This window comes from Corythoichthys intestinalis, chromosome 4 (assembly GCF_030265065.1).
Source record: "Corythoichthys intestinalis isolate RoL2023-P3 chromosome 4, ASM3026506v1, whole genome shotgun sequence".
Taxonomy (NCBI): domain Eukaryota; kingdom Metazoa; phylum Chordata; class Actinopteri; order Syngnathiformes; family Syngnathidae; genus Corythoichthys; species Corythoichthys intestinalis.
The window spans coordinates 53,773,076-53,794,008 of NC_080398.1; the positions used below are offsets into that span (position 1 = coordinate 53,773,076).

The 20,933-nt window shown below is 39.2% G+C and overlaps 1 protein-coding gene across 8 annotated transcripts in view; it reads right to left on the reverse strand.

Moving 5' to 3' along the window:
* The window catches only part of klhl32 (kelch-like family member 32), a 93,517-nt gene that overhangs the window by 7,979 nt on the left and 64,605 nt on the right, over window positions 1-20,933 (reverse strand). For all 8 annotated transcript variants that reach the window (XM_057834891.1, XM_057834892.1, XM_057834887.1 and 5 more), the window contains one exon: window positions 14,504-14,719. In XM_057834891.1, coding sequence (XP_057690874.1) covers window positions 14,504-14,719 — 216 coding nt within the window. The remainder of the gene's footprint in view (window positions 1-14,503; window positions 14,720-20,933) is intronic.

The window sequence follows — 20,933 nt, forward strand, 5'->3', positions numbered from 1 at the left end:
TCAGAGGCATTCATTAATGCTTATGGCAGTGTCATTTCATAATTATGATGGTCTTATGACAGTTTTATAGCGCCATTGTCAAATTAAGTGTTACCAGATACCATAACTAGCAATTAATAAAACTGGAACAGTAACTGAAGAAATAATTAGCACAGAACATGAATTTTGATTGTTATTTACTGTATCTATCTGTAGCGCTGCAATGCATGCTAGGAGGCATGTTGGACGAAAACAGTGTTGACAATAGGTGGCAGCAGGGGTCGACTGTCTCCCCCAAGGGATCAGGTATGGCCAAATGAAACTTCTTGAAGCAATAGAGCTTTGCAGTCAATCAGTTCAAAGCTTCATGGTGGTTCATTTGGTCTTAAGACAGTCTTATGATACCGCTGTCAAATAAATTGTTAATTAATATCTTTTGGTTTAAATATCCCATTATACAGTGAGGACAGCTGCGGCTTACAGTCCGGTGCAGCTTATCTATGAACAAATGCCATTTTAGTCTCAAATTTGGTGGGTCGCGGCTTATAAGTTAGGTGCGCCTTATAGTCCGAAAATTACGGTAATCGATCAGTCGGAAAAATGTCACTTTTTCATACACTTTTTTACTGTAGTCTATAACTGTACAGTTTTAAATACATAAAATTTGATAAATGTTTTCTATAAAGGTTCTGAGTATAAAACCAATAATTTCTCAATACACGATTCAGACAAAAGTCCTGTTCATTCAAATATAAATAAGTGCTGCTGATTGACTTTTTTTTTTTCTTGAGGGCAAAGCGCTGATATAAATGGTGTCAATGACTCATTTATGTTTTTAAACAAACTAAACAACAAAATCAAATGAGGAGTAGCCAGTCTGTAATGAATCAGTTTACTTGATCAAACAGCTGTTCATAAATACAGTCCAAATCCAATTTCAAAGCACACTCTCTTGTATGACAATTTACAGTTTGAATGGGAATTTGTGTTTTAAGGAGACTCTAAGCTGGGTTATGTGTGTGGTTTCTTTATAAAAAAAAAAAAAAAAAAAAAAAAAAATCTTAAAATGAGACCACTTTACTATCTAACAATAATTCAATTACTAATTTGCTTCTTCAAAACACAATACAAACGGACACTGAAGACACAGATTAGCATAATAGCTAACTAGCTTAGTGCTCCGTGCTAAGTAGTAACCTCTCATCAACAAAGAATACAAACAAATACAAGTGGCTTCATTTACTCACCTCCGACGGAGGCACATTGGATTTAACAACACAAAATAAAATCTAACTCTCGACACTTATTAATTTTATTGATTCAGCAAACCAGCCTTAGTGTAGCAGTGAACTCTCTGTCCCTTGCTCTAATCACTGGTGCACGCGCAGCATCACATTACACACAAACAAGGACCCAAATGGGGCTGGTCATACCTGCCAGAAAAAAAAAAAACGATTAGAGTGGAAGTTAGAGCTGGGAATCTTTGGGCACCTAACGATTCGATTACGATTACGATTCAGAGGCTCCGATTCGATTATAAAACGATTATTGATGCACCCCCCTCCTTTTTTATTTTTTTAATAAAATTGTTCAAAAATACTTTCAGGCTAAACCAAACTACTATTTCAGTATTACGTTAACATATAGCAGTAAACAAATATACAAAAATAACAGTAAATAAAAAACTCCAGTCCCCATTCTGTATCAGCAGCTTTAAACTACATTCAATTAATTTAATGTTGTGAATCAACCGTTAAAGTTGTTAAAATTGCTCCCGTTATTCCATAATTTCCCTTTTGTCTACTTTCGACATGTGAAAGTTTTAAAACTATTTTAAAGATAGATTCAAGTCAATATTTTATCGATTTATTTAGGAGTATTTTAGATAAAAAGTCGGTTTGCTTGGAAGGTTCGCTACAACAGCCTTGCAGGGAGGTGTACTGCTTTAAGATGGCGGCCGTTTACTAACAGCCGCATCTAGCTTTTTGTAGGTGAGCTGCTAACGCTACCGAATCCATATTGCATCTAGTCCTATATAAATGATATCTACCATAACATTATGCTCCTTTGTAGCAGCTTTTCGGCAGCAGTCAGGTATGTTGTTGTTTTTTTATCTCGTGGCATGAGTTGAGCTAGAGCCGTGAGTTGAGCATTGGCATTACCCGAGGGGCCGGGTAATGAGAAGCATGATGTTTAGCTACTCTCGCTCCGTTCCTCATTGACCGCGCGGCGCGCTGAGTGTGTTGTACTTCCGCTTTACTTGGCATATTTCAATAATCGGAATTTGGATGTTTGTGAATCGTTCTCGAATCTTCCACGGCCGAATCGCGAATAATCTAAGAATCGGAAATTTTGCACACCTCTAGTGGAAGTTGTCACATTTCTGCATAAAATCACCATCAAATGTTATCTGATCTTTCTCAAAACCCCACAGATGTAAAAACAGTGTCTGCTTTAACTAAAACCACCTAAACATTTATAAGTTTTCATATTTTAATGAGGATAGCATGCAAACAATGACAGAAGGGGGAAAGCAAGTAAGTGAACCCTCTGCCTAAAGACACTTAGAGAGAAATTGAAATCAATATTTACCAAACATTTTAAGTCACGTGTGTGCCCTATCACTGATGCGTGGTTTAAAGCTGCCCTGTCCACTATAAAACACACACCTGGTAAGAATTGTCTTGATGAGAAGCATTGTCTGATGTGCAACATGGCTCGCACCAAGGATTGTTGATTTGTATAAAGCTGGAATAGGGTACAAAACCATCTCTAAAAGTGTGGGTGTTCATCAATCGACAGTCAGAGAAGTTGTCTACAAATGGAGGGAGTTTGTCACTGTTGCTTCTCTCCCAAGAAGTGGCGGTCCAACAAAGATGATGCCATGAGTTCAGCGCAGAATACTCAGAGAAGTAAAAAAGAACCCTAGAATGTCTGCTAAAGTCTTACAGAAATCACTGGCACAGTCCAATATCTCTGTGCGTACATCAACTATATCTGGCTAAGAATTGTGTTCATGGGAGGACTCTACGGAGGGAGCCACTGAAAGCACTTGGACACTCCACATACATTTTGCCAAAATATTTTGTGGAAAGATGAAACCAACGTTGAAATGTTTGGGAGTAACTCACGTCATGTGTGAAGGAACAATGGAACAGCTCACCAACATCAACACCTCATCCCTACCGTGAAACATGGTGGAAGGAGCATCATGATTTAGGGCTGTTTTGCTTCCTAAGGGCCTGGAGAACTTGCAATAATTAATGGAAGAATAAATTCAAAGTTTTATCGCGATGTTTTGCAGGAAAACCTGAGGCAATCTGTCAGACAGTTGGGCTAAAAAGAGGATGGATGCTTCAACAAGACAATGATCCAAAAGAATGGTTTCAGAAGAACAAAATACACATTCTGGAGTGGTCAAGTCAAAGTCCAGACTTCATTTGAGATGCTTGGGCATAGGGCTGGGCGATATGGCCTTAAGTACGTATCACGATAAATTGAGCAGATTTACCTCGATAACGGTAAATGACGATAAATTCGCCCAAGCAAACTGTTATATAATTTGAAAATTTGAATCAATGCATGGAATACAAATTAACAGTTTCTCGTTAAATTTATTTACCAGCTTTCAATTTAACAATTGCACATGCAGTCTAAACATTAAGTATTAAAAAAATCTTGTAAACAATAAGAATTCTTCTGTGAACATTTATAACAGCTTGTATGACTTGAAAAATATCATCACTTGAATTTCATTAAATTCATTCCGCATTGTTATACACTAGATAGTGGCATACGTTTAGATATTTAGAATAGATACAAATACGACACATCCACCCGGCCCCCAGAAATGATACTTAATTAAAAAATAAAATGTTTCACAAACCTTTCCTTTCTTTTATTCGGCTCAATTATTTACATCTTATGATTTTGGAAATCCTTACAGTACGCAAAAAATAATATTCCTGTTCCCAAGCACTGTGCTTACTGTACTGTAATTTTGACAAAAAATAAACAATACATAGTTACTCCCTGTCATCTAGGACGAGCCACTTACAAATACTGCTTTGAACACATCTTCACAGACAAAAGCAATGAAACAGGCTTAAAGAGGTCAACTTTAATTGTGTAAATCACACTTAATGACGACAGGATCTCCTGGTTGAAATAGACGACATCCACTTAATTCTATTGAAGATATGTAATGCTGAGGCAATTTGTCAACTTTACTTTTAAAAAGAAACGTGCACTGTTTATCCAGTAGATGGGGCTCTTGCAGTGTGTCAAACAGTGATTCAATTTAGGGCAATTGTCTTAAAAGTGGTTCATTGTTTCAGAAAGCCTCGGTTTTTCCATCCCTATCTGGAACCCGTCAAGAGTTTACTTAATGTCGGGTGAAAGTTTGGCGAAGCTAACTTAAGCCCGACTTCATCCCGTTTACTTGTAGCGTTAGCCGCTAGCGTTAGCAGCTAGCGTTAGCCTACCGGGCTTCTGTTTGATTGGCTTCCTGAAAACCATGTGACTCCAAACGTAAGCACACTGTCTGCTTTCTTAAAGGGGAATGAACATAGCCGAACAACACAGAGTCAAAGCGGGATGAAAAGACTATATTTTCTTCTTTTATTAAATTACCGAATTTACCGACATGGTCAAAATTACGTCGGTCATCGTGAAGAATTTCGGTAACGGTAAATTTTCGGTTTACCGCCCTGCTCTACTTGGGCATGACCTAAAGACAGCGATTCATGCCAGACATCCCAGGAATCTGACTGAACTACAGCAGTAGAGAAGAATGGGCCAAGATTAGTCCTGATTGATGTGCCAGACTGATCTGCAGCTACAGGAAGTGTCTGGTTGAAGATATTGCTGCCAAAGGAGCGTCCACGAAATATTAAATGTGTTTGTTCACTTACTTATTTTTCCCCTTCTGTCATTGTTTGCATGGTATCCTCATTAAAATATGAAAACCTATAAATGTTTGGGTGGTTTTCGTTAAAACAGTTTTTTCATCTGCATGATTTTGACAAAGATTAGATCACGTTTGATGGTGATTTTAGGCAGAAATGTGAGAAATTCTAAAAGGTTCAGAAACTTTTTCAAACCACTGTAGCTGCCAAGTGTAAAGGTGATCGATTCATGAATAACGGTGGATGGGTATTTCAAAGTTCAATTCCACAAGAACAACAAGAAGAATAACAACAACTACTTGAGTGGCAACTTAACAGGCTTCAGCCTATAAAAAAAAATCACGAGAAATGTTTTTAGTTGAATATAAGAACATTTGCTACATAGCTGCTATGGGGAGGGGGGGGGGGGGGGGCGTAAAATATTACATGTGATGGTTAACTTACTTATTTTTCCCCCTGTCAGTGTTTGCATACTATCCTCATTAAAATATAAAAACCTATAAATGCTTAGGTGGTTTTAGTTAAAGCAGACACTGTTTTTTTAATCTGTCTGATTTTGTAAGATCAGATCACATTTGATGGTGATTTTATGCAGAAATGTGAGAAATTCCAAAAGGTTCAGATACTTTTTCATACAACTGTGTAAAATACCTTGGCAACTAATTAATTCATCGATTTTAATCGATTAGTTGTTACAGCCTTAAATGATACAATATTATATTTATCACATGATATTACGTATGCATTTGCTATAATCCGTTACATTTCACTTAAACCAATGAAAAATACAAAGGCATTTCATTTAATGCAGCACTTCAAATAATTGTAATTTTCACTAAAGGGAAACTATACTACACTAGCAGACAGCTAATTATAAGTTTTCTATTCATGAATCATTGCACATAAAATTAGAAAGAGCCCAAATGTGAGATGAGAATGTGATTGAGAAAAAAAAGAATTGGCCATCACACTGCTGATTAATACAAGATACCAATTCCCAGAAATGGTGGCAAAAAGGACATCACGGCAATTTGATTGTATCCCTAGTTTGTCTATTTGCGATGACATCATTGCTCCAATATTGTTTTTTTTTTTTTTTTTTGGGGGGGGGGGGGGTCTGCTCAACTATTCAGAAAAATAAAAAATATTTTGGTAAAAAAAAAAAAATACAGCAAGGGGGAAAAATAGGTTCTCACGCTAAACAAGATGCACATTTTGCTTTAACTTCATATCTAACATAGGATTAATGTTATGAAAAAACACAACCAATTTGCTACAGAATGACATTTGTGTAAATTTTTGACTGTTAGCAGGCAAGAAAGTGGGTAAGTTCAAAACATCATAAAATCGTCAACAAAAACAGTAAAAGAAGGCAAACACAGCAATTAATAAATAAATAAGAATGTATGGGTATTAAAAGGGAAGAAACAATGGAGGGCTCATAATTATTTTTCAAGATACCTACAGGCTATTATGAACGACTCAGTCAAACCAACACAACATCCAAAAGTCAAAACTGTAAATATCCACAGGCACACTCTTTTGTTTAATGCAGCTGAACTGGGTAATTGAACTTCAGAGCTGTGGAAGGTTATTGAGCTTCTATGAGATGTGAATGGGGATGTCTGGCGATTAATGTTTTCACAATCACATAAAGCAATTTCAATGTGATGTTAAACTTAGTTGAAAAGATTATCATACAAAATATATATCAATTTTTAAATCATAAGATACATTATCTTGGTCTTGGCTTTACTTTCCTCTCAAACATCACACTTAAAGGTGGAAAACTGTAACAAACACAAATCAGGATTCCATCATTTTGCAGTAATAGCACTGTCTTTGCCGCTGCTCACCCCGCTTTTCTCCTCTTCAAAGCTCGGAAGTGACAGTGTGCGTGCATACGTGTGTGTGTGTGCGTGTGCACGCGTGTGTTTGCGCGGCGGCAGCTGACTGTGAAGGTCACGCTGCATCACACAACTTCCTCGGGGCACAGAATAAATCAACTCCTTCCGCTCCACACTGAAAGAGCAAGTGAGTGAGTGTGCTTGTGTGTGTGTGTAAAAAGGGTAAAGTGAGAGAAAGAGATAGTGAGGGAGAGAAGGGAGGGAATGGGGTAAGCTACATGAAGGCAGAGCAAAGGATGGCACGAAAGAAGAAGGGGGAACAAAGCAAGGGAAAATGTGATTTTCCGAGCGTGAGAGTCTCTGAGAAAACTCAGGGTGACAATGATTGACAGCTAGGTTATATCGTTCCGATATTGGTGTGCCCACCCCCTTCAGAATTTCGGACGATGGCCCCCGCTTCCTGTCCGCTTCCGTCTGATGCTCAAATTAACCTTCTGGGCGCAGTGAAGGAGGCCTAAAGCAGCCTAATCAGAGACTGATTATGGCGGCGGCGGCTGGTTAAGGGGTCAGCGTAATTGTGCCATCAGAGGCCTGATTGTTTTCAATCAGACGAGCGGGCGACTGACAGCTGGGGGATTGGGGCCCTGATGGAGGCGCGGAGGGCCTAATCAGAAAAGAGAAGGGGAGAAAAAGAAAGGGAGCAAGAGCAGTGAAAGGAGGGAGGGCGCATGGGGAGGCTGATTGGCGCAAATGAACAGTCAAAATGGCAAGTCCTCACGCCGCAAAAACGCCTCACGCCACAGTCGACGCACACACCTTGACACTTCATCAAACGGACACACAACCCACGCTTGCTTAGTTACACACATGCATGAATGGAAGGCAATCAATCAAATACACAGTCTGAAAAAGACCATTGTAATTGCAGGTCAACACAAACAAACAGTATATGAGATGCAGATGGCAGTGTTTAATTTGTTCTATTAGCTGTGTTTGCCTTGTATTGTGTCAATCATTCCCAGTTGATATTTTTGTAGTTGTACACCAAGATGCAATTAGCATGAAGTTGAGAACCGTGGCATTACTTCATATTTTTATTCGCCAGGTGAATGAGAATATAGACTTTGATGTCATAGTTGCATTCGCAGTGGCTGTGAATAAGTTTAATGCAACCATCATGGTGTTGTTAGGTCTCCCCAGCCCGGGGCCCCTCTCAGGCCTCTATTACCCAGCCACCCGAAGACATACAAACAGCTGTCACGGTTCTTTAATGCATTGAGGTGAAAATGTTCAAATAGAGTCCAAACTACGCTAACCGGCCACTTTATTAGGTACACCATGCTAGTAACGGGTTGGACCCCCTTTTGCCTTCAGAACTGCCTCAATTCTTCGTGGCATAGATTCAACAAGGTGCTGGAAGCATTCCTCAGAGAGTCTGATCCATAATGACATGATGGCATCACACAGTTGGTGCAGATTTGTCGGCTGCACATCCATGATGCAAATCTCCCGTTCCACCACATCCCAAAGATGCTCTATTGGATTAAGCTCTGGTAACTGTGGAGGCCATTGGAGTACAGTGAACTCATTGTCATGTTCAAGAAACCAGTCTGAGATGATTCCAGCTTTATGACATGGCGCATTATCCTGCTGAAAGTAGCCATCAGAAGTTGGGTACAATGTGGTCATAAAGAGATGGACATGGTCAGCAACAATACTCAGGTAGGCTGTGGCGTTCCAACCATGAATATATTCCCCACACCATTACACCACCACCAGCCTGAACCGTTGATACAAGGCAGGATGGATCCATGCTTTCATGTTGTTGACGCCAAATTCTGACCCTACCCTCCGAATTTTGCAGCAGAAATCGAGACTCATCAGACCAGGCAACGTTTTTCCAATCTTCTATTGCCCAATTTCGATGAGCTTGTGCAAATCGTAGCCTCAGTTTCCTGTTCTTAGCTGAAAGGAGTGGCACCCGGTGTGGTCTTCTGCTGCTGTAGCCCATCTGCCTCAAAGTTTGATGTACTGTGCGTTCAGAGATGCTCTTCTGCCTACCTTGGTTGTAACGGGTGATTATTTGAGTCACTGTTGCCTTTCTATCAGCTCGAACCAGTCTGACTATTCTCCTCTGACCTCTGGCATCAACAAGGCATTTCCGCCCACAGAACTGCCGCTCACTGGATATTTTTTCTTTTTCAGACCATTCTCTGTAAACCCTAGAGATGGTTGTGCGTGAAAATCCCAGTAGATCAGCGGTTTCTGAAATACTCAGACCAGCCCTTCTGGCACCAACAACCATGCCACGTTCAAAGTCACTCAAATCACCTTTCTTCCCCATACTGATGCTCGGTTTGAACTGCAGGAGATTGTCTTAAACCATGCCTACATGCCTAAATGCACTGAGTTGCCGCCATGTGTTTGGCTGATTAGAAATTAAGTGTTAACGAGCAGTTGGACAGGTGTACCTAATAAAGTGGCCGGTGAGTGTATGTTAGTATCCATTTTGAGTTTTTATATAACTGATTACAGTAGAGAATTGGAATTTCAGCACCCTGTGCTTACTTTGTGATAAACTCAGTCTAGAGGGAGGCCTCGTACCTCCGCATGCTTGGCAAGAAATAACGTCTGTGACTACGCCTAATGGGTGGCTTTTACGTAAAGGGATCACTGTGATACGTTTGTGCGCTCAACTATGGATATACTACAATGGTTCATACATAGTGTGAGTAATACAAATATACAGTGGTATGAAAAAGTATCTAAACACACATCTAAGTACGCAAGAAAGCCCGCAAACAGTTTGCTGAAGACATGTCAACAAAGCACATGGATTACTGGAACCATGTCCTATGGTCTGATGAGACGGGCGGGCTTTCTTGTGTACCGTCTTCAGAAGAGGCTTCCTCCTGGGGTGAAAGCCATGCACACCAATTTGATGTAGAGTGTGGCGTATGGTCTAAGCACTAACAGGCTGACCCCCCCACCTCTTTAATCTCTGCAGCAATGCTGACAGCACTCCTGTAAAGAGTCACATAACATTTTGGAGGGAAAATGACAAGCAGTACTCAATTTGGACATTTAGGGATGTACGTAGTTTCTATGGGGTGTACTCACTTTTATTGCCAGGGGTTTGGATATTAATGGCTATATTTTGAGTTATTTTGAGGGGAAAATAAATGAACTCTGTTATAGAAACAAAATTAAATGAAAAGATATACTTAAATATCAGCAGAAATGTGAGGGGTGTACTCACTTTTGTGATACACCGTAGATGCAAGTCCTTTATTTGTAATAATTGCCAACTTTGGCGTTTGTCACTTTTAGTTCACATTCAGCTGCTATTTATTTTGGAAGGGGGTACTATATTTGTTCTATTATTTACAGATAAAATACATACATTGTATGGTTGTGTGGCAATTGATTGAGACAGTCGAAAACATCCCACTTCTACAGTATGCTTTGTTGATCACCGTAATTTTTTGTTTACACCATTCTTTAGATAGGCAGAGAACATGTTTTACATCTATGGTGATTAATCTGACAGAGAAGAAGCAATTCAAGCTCAAGGCAGATCTCGAAGTTTGCGATACTGAGGTAAAACTTTATTGTCTAGTAAAAGGTTTTGCAAAAAGATAAAAGGTTTTGCAAAAATGCAAATGCTCATCTTTTTGCATTTTGGCAAATTCCATCTTAGCCCTCCTCGTCTGACTAATATATTGTTTGCACAGAAAAGCATCTGTTCTTTTGTTAATTAAGACATCTGTCTTTGTCTCCAGTCCTTTTTTTTGGTTAGTTTTTTAATTTATTTATTATTTACTTTTTAATAACATTGACTTTTGTTTTGTGATGCATGCTTTTATTATGGCGCAGGAAACATAGAGCAGGTAGTATTTCCACACACGAGTATGAGTGCATACACACGAAGAAGAACATTTACACACACGAAGAAGAGCTCACAGGCACGCGCACACACGAGGAAGAGCGCATTTGTTCCAACGAAGAAGTCGAGCAGCCGAGTGAGAGAGGGAGGGGAAATCCCGCAAGCCTGTATGCATATGTGTTTCTTGTGAAGCATCCACAGAGGCAACACCTGGATGTAACACTTTTTGTACTGTTTATAGTGCGTTTTCAATTGTGGTGAAATACTTGGGGCGAGTTTATGTGATTATTTTTGATGATGTGCTGACGCTAACGCATACATGTAAATTGTTTATGTGGCTTGTTATGGCTGTATCAGCAGCTAGTTATAAACGCAAATTTGAATTTCTGTTATTGAAGATGAAACTGATTTAATTTCATTTTAATTTTAGTGTCATACTGCAAGTGTTGATTTTTTGAGCAGCTGAATAAAGTTGGCAAACCACACAGAAGTCTGACATGGTCTTTTTGGAGCTTAGCTCGCTGTCAAGCTAGGACTTCGCTCCAACGTCTTTGCGAGGACCATACAATGCCGTATAATACATGTTTTTGGATAGTTATTTTGAAATTTGTGGGGGGGGGGTAATTAGGGGTACTTAAAGAGTTAATTCCGATTCACACGGAGATTTGGGTTATGTCGCTAGCGTACGAACGGAACTCGTTCAGCTCTCTCTGTTGACTTTCTGTGTGAGAGAGGTTTGGGTTGTGTGTGTGTATAATGTGTAAATAATGATACGAGTCATACACACGCGCTTTGTTTCTTGCTCTTGCTCTCCATTACTATTCAACTAACTAATATTAATAGTAGTAGTGGTATTTGTTTTACATAAAATCAATTTGATCACATGTTATTAGTTCCTTTTTTTTCTTGTTCTAAGCTCGAGCTACTTGTGCTGTGGCTGTGAGTTTAGTGATACCGCGGTATTTTTGCTTAAGGTTATCATACCTTCAAAATCTCATACCGGCACATGCCTACTGACGAGTAGGTGCGTTGTTTTTTTTTTTTTTTTTTTTTTAGTAGGTGCGTTGGTAGTTACTTAATGAGATACAGTGTGACATCAAACCGTCACTGATTCGAGATACTTGTTTGCAGAGTAGTTTGACTTATAAAAGTTATTGTAAAACAAATTAAACACCACATAGAAGACTCATTTCTACCAGGTCATGCACTCATTTTGGAAATTTTCATTCAATTTTATATATGAATCAGTGTGGATAATTGGGAATTCAGTGGTTCCCATTTAATAAAAGATTGTAAAAGTGTCATACAATAGTCCTGGGAGCAAGATATCTTCAGTAACTCCCAATTAGGAAATATATATCAGGGTTTCCCCTACGTATAAGAGATTGTGGCGCACCGCCACACCAAAATAAAAGCCGCCAGGCCTTGCAAAGAGATGTTTTTTTTTTGTTTTAAAATTTTTTCAAAGGCCGTTTCAAACTAGCGGCAGCCGAGTGTGAAGGGTTCAGAGGCAACCTATTCATTGTGTATCGTAATGTCCGTAACTATGAGCCCCTTTATAGACGATTGGACTTAGGAGCTGTGACGCAGGGGGAAGCAAGTAGGAAGAATGGGAGAACGGGCGCGATAACGAGAGATGTCGCATGGCGCAGCAGCCCACTGTTAATTTCTTATTGTTTTTCTTTATTATTGTTACCACAATAAAGTGGGTAAGCCAATACCAACTCCTCTCCTTCTTCCCATATCTGGGGCATTACAGTAGTTTGGATCAGACTTTTCGGCGAAAGTGAGCAGTGGACAGCCATATTGGACGGAAGATCAAGTTTGAATGAATTTGAGGCGTGAGGCGCAGCCCAAGATAGACCCTTGCTCTATTTTCAGAGTGTCGTCGCGTTAACATCAACAAAGAGGCGCAGGCGTACTTATACAGTGGGGCAAACAGATATTTAGTCAACCACTAATTGTGTAAGTTCTCCCACTTGAAAATATTAGAGAGGCCTGTAAATGTCAGCATGGGTAAACCTCAACCATGAGAGACAGAATGAGGAAAAAAAAAAAACAGAAAATCACATTGTTTGATTTTTAAATAATTTATTTGCAAATCATGGTGGAAAATAAGTATTTGGTCTATAGCAAATGTTCATCTCAATACTTTGTTATGTACCCTTTGTTGGCATTAACGGAGGCCAAACGTTTTCTGTAACTCTTCACAAGCTTTTCACACACTGTTGCTGGTATTTTGGCCCATTCCTCCATGCAAATCTCCTCTAGAGCAGTGATGTTTTGGGGCTGTTGTTGGGCAACACGGACTTTCAACTCCCTCCTCACCCTGTGGCGTCAAAATGATAACAAGAACGGTGAGCAAAAATCCCAGAACCACACGTGGGGACCTAGTGAATGACCTACAGAGAGCTGGGACCACAGTAAAAAAGGCTACTATCAGTAACAGAATGCGCCGCCAGGGACTCAACTCCTGCACTGCCAGACGTATCCCCCAGCTGAAGAAAGTACACGTCCAGGCCCGTCTGCGGTTCGCTAGGGAGCATTTGGATGATCCAGAAGAGGACTGGGAGAATGTGTTATGGTCAGATGAAACCAAAATAGAACTTTTTGGTAGAAACACAGGTTTTCTTGTTTGGAGGAATAAGAATACTGAATTGCACCATACCCACTGTGAAGCATGGGGGTGGAAACATGCTTTGGGGCTGTTTTTCTGCAAAGGGACCAGGACGACGAATCTGTGTAAAGGAAATAATGAATGGGGCCATGTATCGAGAGATTTTGAGTGAAAATCTCCTTCCATCAGCAAGGGCATTGAAGACGAGACGTCGCTGGGTCTTTCAGCATGACAATGATCCCAAACACACAGCCAGGGCAAGGAGTGGCTTTGTAAGAAGCATTTCAAGGTCCTGGAGTGGCCTACCCAGTCTCCAGGTCTCAACCCCATAGAAAATCTGCGGACGGAGTTGAAAGTCCGTGTTGTCCAACGACAGACCCCAAAACATCACTGCTCTAGAGGAGATGGAGGAATGGGGCAAAATACCAGCAACAGTGTGTGAAAAGCTTGTGAAGAGTTACAGAAAATGTTTGGCCTCCGTTATTGCCAACAAAGGGTACGTAACAAAATATTGAGATGAACTTTTGGTAGTGACCAAATACTTATTTTCCACCATGATTTGCAAATCAATTCTTTAAAAATCAAACAATGTGATTTTCTGTTTTTTTCCACATTCTGTCTCTCATGGTTGAGGTTTAACCATGTTGACAATTACAGGCCTCTCTAATATTTTCAAGTGGGAGAACTTGCACGATTAGTGGTTGACTAAATACTTATTTGCCCCACTGTATCTGTGCTATCAAGGTGTTTTGGCAGACGGATATACATAATCACGGCTGACGAAACTTTGATAAATGCGCTTTTTTTAAGTTCCGTGAGCTCTGGGACACTCAAAAAAAAAATGACTATCATACCTCTCCTTGCTAACTTAATGATACCTCCGCGTGCGTTTGTGTGGAAATGTAGTTCACGAACAACAGAAAAACTGTTCTTCTCACTGAAACTAGTAAAACTCTTTACACAGCTATTAGAATTTTCCCCCTACTCCTTGAAATGGGTCCGTTAACAGAAGGACTATTATTGTTGTGGTAATATACTGTAGTACGTATGAGGATCAAATAAAAGAAAAAAAAAAGACTACGCTGGGGTCTGCAACCCGGGGCTCTATAATTTAGCCGTGGCACGACATGGTGAGGCTGTCCGATTCCGATGCAGCCCACCACCACAGCTTCAAAAAATCCTAGGGGAATCCCTGTATATATAATGTAAATGTGTACAATGACACTCAAAAGTTGCAACTGAACCTCATCCACACACTTTTCCATACCTTCCATATCTCTTCTTCACTCAGCGAGGTGAGACGGTCACTCTTGAGGACCTCCTTGAGAAGGCGAAAAGGCAGCTGCAGGGCCTCCTCCTGCCGTGTTTGGCTCAGTTCAGACAGGTGGCCCACCAAAAAGTCCACCACAGCCTTCTCCAACGAAGGAAGGTGGAAGAGGTCGGCCACGCGGTACAGCTCCAAGTAGTTGACACTGCTGAGTTCCTGCAGACATGAAGAGAAATGTTTTCCATCCCAAGGACCTTTTCATGGATGAGAAGAAAAAATGATTTAACTGCTCTTTAAATTGAAAAAAATAAAATAAAATGGTCAAAATCATTTCGTACAATAGACGGCGAGTAACTGAATGGACATCTCTTACTTTGTCGAAATGTGCCATTAGCATCAATGCAGTATATTATAGTAAAACTGAAGTCCTATTTACGAACAAATGCCACACATTCCCATTTGCCAAACATTTATTACAGAGCGCATATGCTTTATCAGACAAGTCACAAATGTGCCGTTTTTACATTAAGCGTAAGCTGATTTCAATCTCACATCGTAATGAAAAAGCAGTGAGGGAGAAAGGCAAAAATGTGTGTGTGTGTGGGGGGGGGGGGGGGGGGGGGATATCAAGGTATCTAAAAAATGTGGAATATGACTGCCACCTTCTGGCATCGGTGACTACAGCAGTGTACTGTACCAGTATATCCTGGATGGTTCACACTATACTCACAATACTATGTAGCAGTACCTGTGATGACATAAATTACATATATAATCGGCACTGGACATTTGCACATTAATTAATTTTATTTCATTTTAGTTAAACAATACAATGACAGTTATCATGTTTGCTGTACTTTTAATTGAGAGAAACAGCATGATGAGTTTTGATCAATTAAGTATTCATTGCACATCATTATTTACAATTATGGGGGTAGGTCATAGTGACACGCTACTCAATTGGATTTTTAATGCCAGTATTGATGCAATGTGTACTAAGTAATCAATAGTAATCACATGACCTTGACGTCCACTAACAGCTCTAACAACATCTGGTGCAACTTGAGTCATATAATATGCATATGTGTGTTTATTGTTACTGAAATTAATAAACAATCACGTATGCTCTTCAATTTAAAATGAAAAGGGCTGGTCATCTGTTTCTTCATAACGCTCTGAAACCACCAGATGGCTCACAAGAGCAATATTTGCCATTGGATTTAATTGAGCATTGAACATAAACTACAGTTGTATATTTATTTCGGTGGCCAGTGTTTGTACTCACAAACAAAATAATGGACGGCATGTTATGGCAAAGGCGTAGGTTTGGTCTTAATATTGGTAGGGACGATATAACAGCATAACCTGCATGTAGACTTTTTATGGGGACAGGACATTAATAAAACCAAACAGATTAGGTGAACAGCGGTCAGGGCGACATTTCTCACCAATAAGAGCCTAATTAATTGAAAGGCTAAGTGATTAATGCAAAAATAAATCTATACTGATCTATACTAACTTTCACACTGCAAATTTACAGTATAACGTCTAAATGTGATAATTTTTCTTAAATCTAGTCAAATAATTTTCTCCTTCCTGTTTTGAGTGTTAAAGACTAGTTAACAGATTGATGCGTCAGATTATTCTACTTACTTTTAGTAAATACAACCCCTAGCAAAGAGTATGGAATCACCAGTCTCGGGCGAGCACTCACTCAGACATTTTATTATATAGAACAAACTCAGACAAAAAGCATGAAAACAATAATGAATTAGTTCAAGAGTGTAACTCTTTGGCATTCAAAAACACTACAGAAATGAATAAAAAACATTGCGTGGGTCCGTAAATGTTACTTTTATAGAGCAAGTGCAGGGAAATAAATATAGAATCACTCCATTCTCAAGAAAAAAATATGGAATCACTCCATTTTGAGTAGAAAATACAGACACACCCATACATACCCAGTCAATTTCCTTTCCTTAATTGGGCCCCTGTCTCGGATTAGATCTGCTCGTTAGTCAGCAATTAAAAACAGTGCAGTTATCAAACCTTGGAGGGCTGCTGGACCAAGTGGATTCACAAGAATCATGGCTCCAACAGGAGAGAGGTCTCTTGAGATCAAGGAGCGGATTATCAAACTTCTTGAAGAAGGTAACGTTACACGTATGGTTGCCAAAGATGTAAGCTGTTCACAGTCAGCTGTATCAAAAATCTGGACCAAGTACAAACAGCATGGCAAGGTTGTTAAAGTTAAGCGTAACGGGTAGACCGAGGAAGACATCCAAACGTCATGACAAACAACTAAAGGTCATCTGTCTTGAAAACAGACGATGTACAACAAGACAAATGAAGAAGACATGGGAGGAAGCTGGAGTCAAGGCATGTGACAGAACTAGAGGTGTGCAAAATTTCCGATTCTTAGATTATTCGCGATTCGGCCGTGGAAGATTCGAGAACGATTCACAAACATCCAAATTCCGATTATTGAAATATGCCAAGTAAAGAGGAAGTACAACACACTCAGCGCGCCGCGCGCTCTTCGGTACGCAATGAGGAAGAACGGAGCGAGAGTAGCTAAACATCACACTTCTCATTATCCGGCCCCTCGGGTAATGCCAATGCTCAACTCACGGCTCTAGCTCAACTCATGCCACGAGATAAAAAAAACACAACAACATACCTGACTGCTGCCGAAAAGCTGCTACAAGTACATCCACATAATGGATAATAGATATCATTTATATAGGACTAGATGCATTCTAGATTCGGTAGCGTTGCAGCACATCTACAAAAAGCTAGATGCGGGCGTTAGTAAATGGCCGCCATCTTAAAGCAGTACACTTCCCTGCAAGGCTGTTGTAGCGAACCTTCCAAGCAAACCTAATTACCTTTTTATCTAAAATACTCCTAAATCGGTAAAATACTGACTTGAATCTATCTTTAAAATAGTTTTAAAAGTTTCACATGCCGAAAGTAGACAAAAGGGAAATTATGGAATAACAGGAGCAATTTTAACAACTTTAACGGTTGATTGACAACATTAAATTAATTGAATGTAGTTTAAAGCTGCTGATACAGAATGGGGACTGGAGTTTTTTATTTACTGTTATTTTTGTATATTTGTTTACTGCTATATGTTAACTTGATACTGAAATAGTAGTTTGGTTTAGCCTGAGAGTATTTTTGAACTATTTTGGAACTAATGTACAAAACATAAAAAAAATAAATAAATAAATAAAAAAAAAATAAAAAAGGAGGGGGGTGCATCAATAATCGTTTTATAATCGAATCGGAGCCTCTGAATCGTAATCGTAGTCGAATCGTTAGGTGCCCAAAGATTCCCAGCTCTAGACAGAACTGCAAAATCGCCTAAAGGAAAAGGGATTTTCATACAGGAAAGCTACTTGTATTACTATTTGTTCTTATTAAGAGCATACATCTAAAAGTTGGTCATTTTTCACCTAAATCAAGAAAAAAATGCTTTCAAATAATGTTTTGAACAATATCTATTCTTGAATTGAGAACATTTATAACAAGGTTTTTTTTAGATTAAAAACTTTTTGCTTAAAATAAGTCAGTTAAGCTTATTTTCAGCTAGCTATTTTTCTTATTTCAAGAAATCAGAGTAAAATATACTTGAAGCACTGGCAGATAATTTCATTAGAAGATTTTGACTGAAAACGAGGGATTTTTTTTTTCTTTTTTTTTTCCTATTTTAATGAGGAAGGTTTTTGCAGTGCATACAATGCTAGCCAAAAGTATTGTAAGAAAGTTTTCAAAATGTTCCTTTAGTAGTTTATAAAAACAAAGGTTTGACTCGATTGGTGTATCACCTGCATCAATACATACAGTACTGGCCAAAAGTATTGGCATGCCTGTAATTATGTCAGATAATGTTCAATTTCTCCCAGAAAATGATTGCAATTACAAATGCTTTGGTAGTAATATCTTCATTTGTTTTGCTTGCAATGAAAAAACACAAAAGAGATTGGAAAAAAATAAATCATTACACAAAACTCCAAAAATGGGCTGGAAAAAAATCATGTAATGCCTCTCCAATTTGTGTAATTAACAGCACCTGCCACTTACCTGTGGCACATAACAGGTGGTGGCAATAACTAGATCACACTTGGAGCCAGTTAAAATGGATTCAAGTTGACTCACTATCTGTCCTGTGTCCTTGCGTGTACCACATTGAGCATGGAGAAATGAAAGAAGACCCAAGAACTGTTTAAGGACTTGAGAAGAAAATTGTGAGGAAGCATGGGCAATCTAAAGGCTACAAGTCCCTCTTCAAAGACCTGAATGTTCTTGTGTCTACCGTGCACAGTGTCAATCTACAAGTGTAAAGCCCATGTCACTGTGGCTAACCCTCCCTAGATGTGGACGGAAAGAAAAATTGACGAGAGATTTCAATGAAAGATTATGCAGATGATGGATAAAGAACCTCGACTAACATCCAAACAAGTTCAAGCCGTCCTGACAAGGGTACAACAGTGTCAACCTGTGCTATCCGTCGGCGCCTGAATGAAAAAGGACTCTATGGTAGGATACCCAGAAAGACCCCACTTCTGACCCAGAGACATAAAAAAGCTGAGCTGGAGTTTGCCAAAACTTACCTGAGAAAGCCAAAAACGTCTTGGAAGAAAGTTCTCTGGTCAGATGAGACAAAAGTAGAGCTTTTAGGGAAAGGCATCAACATAGTTTACAGGGAAAAAAACGAGGCCTTCAAAGAAAACACGGTCCCCACAGTCAAACATGGCAGAGGTTCGCAGATGTTTTGGGATTGCTTTGCTGCCTCTGGCACCGGACTGCTCGACGGTGTGCATGGCACTTATTAAGTCTGAAGACTACCAAAAAATTCTGCAGCATAATGTAGGGCCCATTGTGAGAAAGCTGGGTTTCCTTCAGAGGTCATGGGTCTTCCAGCAGGACAATGACCCCAAAACACTTCAAAAAGTACTAGAAAATTGAGAGAAAGCACTGGAGACTTCTACTAAAGTGGCCAGCAATGAGTCCAGACCTGAATCCCATAGAACACCCGTGGAGAGATCTGAAAATGGCAGTTTGGAGAAGGCACCCTTCAAATCTCAGAGACCTGGAGCAGTTGGCCAAAGAAGAATAATAATCTCATTGATGGATACCGGAAGCAGTTGTTCGCAGTTATTTTGTCTAAAGGTTGTGCTACCAGGTATTTGGCTGAGGGTACTTTTGTTCGGCCCGTTGTTGGAGTTTTGAGTAAAATTATAATGATTTTTTTTTTTTTTTCGTTCTCTTTTGTGTTTTTTCATTGAAAGCAAAATAAATGAAGATATTACGTCCAAAGCATTTGTAATTGCAATCATTTTCTGGGAGAACTTGAGCATTATCTCAAGTAGGGCTGCAGCTATCGAATATTTTAGTAATCGAGTAATCGACTGAAAATTCTATCGCTTAATCGAGTAATCGGATAAAACATTTTTTTTTTTTTTTTTTTTTTTAATAAAGAGCAATTATAAATATAGATGAGAAAAGACATTTCATCTAATATTGAATCATTTTCAGTCAATCAATGTCTTTATTTTCAATGTACATTGTTGAAAACAGCCAAAAATTGCATCTCAAATATGACTAAAAAAAAAAAGACTAATTCACTGCTTTCACTCAAAAAACTTTTAGATCTTATAAAAAAATATATATATATCTCTAACCTAAAAATGTCATTACGCTTAAAGAGCATACGACACCAGAAAAAAAGTCTTAAATGGCATTATTATGTGAATTAGAATCATATTTTGAGACGATTCGACCATATACAACAATTTAGCAAAGCGCAGATGACGAGAAATTAGTCTTTTAATCTGCCGGTTAGCCACGCCTACAATTATAGGGCTTTAGCGTCCCCAACAGGTGGATGACGTCAGCGGTAGACTAGGCTCATCGGTTTTACTATTCAGCCCATTGAGGGGGAATTGTTCAGAACGAGGAAAACGAGACGAAGAGAGCTCCAAAATGTCATTGTTTCAGTCTCTCTACTCCCAATATTTTTACAGGATATTCTTTTTATCCAAGTATTTTCCCCAATAGCTATATAAATGGCTTGAGAAGGACCAGTCAGCCCGTCGAGGGGGAACTATTCACAATGAGGAAAACGCGACGAAGAGAGCGGCAAAATGTCATTGTTTCTGTCTCTTTACTTCAATATTTTTACAGGATATTCTTTTTATCCAAGTATTTTTCCCCAATAGCTATATAAATGGCTTGAGAAGGACCAGTCAGCCCGTCGAGGGGGAACTATTCACAACGAGGAAAACGAGACGAAGAGAGCGGCAAAATGTCATTATTTCTGTCTCTTTACTTCAATATTTTTACAGGATATTCTTTTTACCCAAGTACTTTCCCCAATTGCTAAATAAATGGCATGGTCATGACAAATAACTTGTGCTAAATG